This window comes from Eimeria mitis, genomic scaffold (genome assembly GCF_000499745.2).
Source record: "Eimeria mitis Houghton genomic scaffold, Emh_scaff11630, whole genome shotgun sequence".
Lineage (NCBI taxonomy): Eukaryota > Apicomplexa > Conoidasida > Eucoccidiorida > Eimeriidae > Eimeria > Eimeria mitis.
Window position 1 is genome coordinate 1 of NW_024012209.1, and position 972 is coordinate 972.

Here is a 972-nt window from a genome sequence, read left to right on the forward strand (position 1 = left end):
CAGCTGCTCCTACAGCACCGCCGGCTCTCCCACCAACGTTCAAACCAGAAGCGGCCGGACCCTTGAAGCTGTGCAGCGACCCAGTAATCCCCCCCATGCTCGCAACCTCGGATGTCGAGATATATGATGATGTTGCAGGAGCAGAAAACTGCAACGCCTGTTGAGAGATGCCGAGCTCCGGCGTCCCAGACGTTGTAGACTCAGGATCAATCCATTCATCTACCAGCTGCTGCTCCCAGGAAAGGTCTGCAGCTTGCGACACATGGCGATGCATCCCGCGCTTCGCTTGCGTACCCGTACTCTCTTCTCTCTGCTGCTGTTCACGATCCCCCGGCGGCGCTGCATACTGCACGGGCGGTCGTGTTAGTTGCCGGTAGTACTGCGGTTGAAACAGGATCTGCTGCAACTCCCGTTGCACTGCGTGCAACTGCTCCTGCTGTCCAACCAAGTGCTGCTGCATTTCCTGTTGAAGCGAGGACTGATGCAGCAGCTGGTGCTCTTGCAGCAGCTGCTGCAGCACCCCGAACCGGGGTTGCTGCTGCTGTTGTAGCAGCGGCTGCTTCCAAAGCTGCTGCCACAGCTGATGCTGACGCATCATCTCCATATACAAGCGCTGCTGCAGCTGATGACGAGATCTTTCCCTATGAGCATGCTTCCGGCGGAGGCGAAGCAGCTGCCGCTGATGGTGCAACCGCTCCCTGTGCAGTTGCCGCTTCATGAGCCGCAACTGTCGCTGCAGCAGCCGGACCTGCAGTGGCATGTTTCTGGTTGCAGCTGAAGTATCACGCTCAGCAGTCTCCTGGTTTGGAGGGATATTCATTACTCCTGTGGCCGAATCAAGCTGTGTCTGCAGCCGCATTTTCGACGAAGACGGTGGGCTGCGAACCAGAATTTGTGAGGGATCAACCTGCTCTGCCTCTGAATACCCCTGAGCTCGAGATACGCCGAAAAGAGGTGCAGCGTCTTCGTCAC

At 57.7% G+C, this 972-nt stretch overlaps 1 protein-coding gene across 1 annotated transcript; it reads right to left on the reverse strand.

Annotated features, from left to right (window-relative positions):
• Window positions 1-39: 39 nt before the first annotated feature.
• Window positions 40-859, reverse strand: EMH_0100520 (uncharacterized protein; the record flags this gene model as incomplete). The annotated part of the gene is made up of 2 exons (XM_038022187.1): window positions 40-68; window positions 295-859. 2 exons carry the CDS (start codon window positions 857-859, stop codon window positions 40-42), a joined length of 594 nt encoding a protein of 197 aa, XP_037878041.1.
• Between the last annotated feature and the right edge of the window lie 113 nt (window positions 860-972).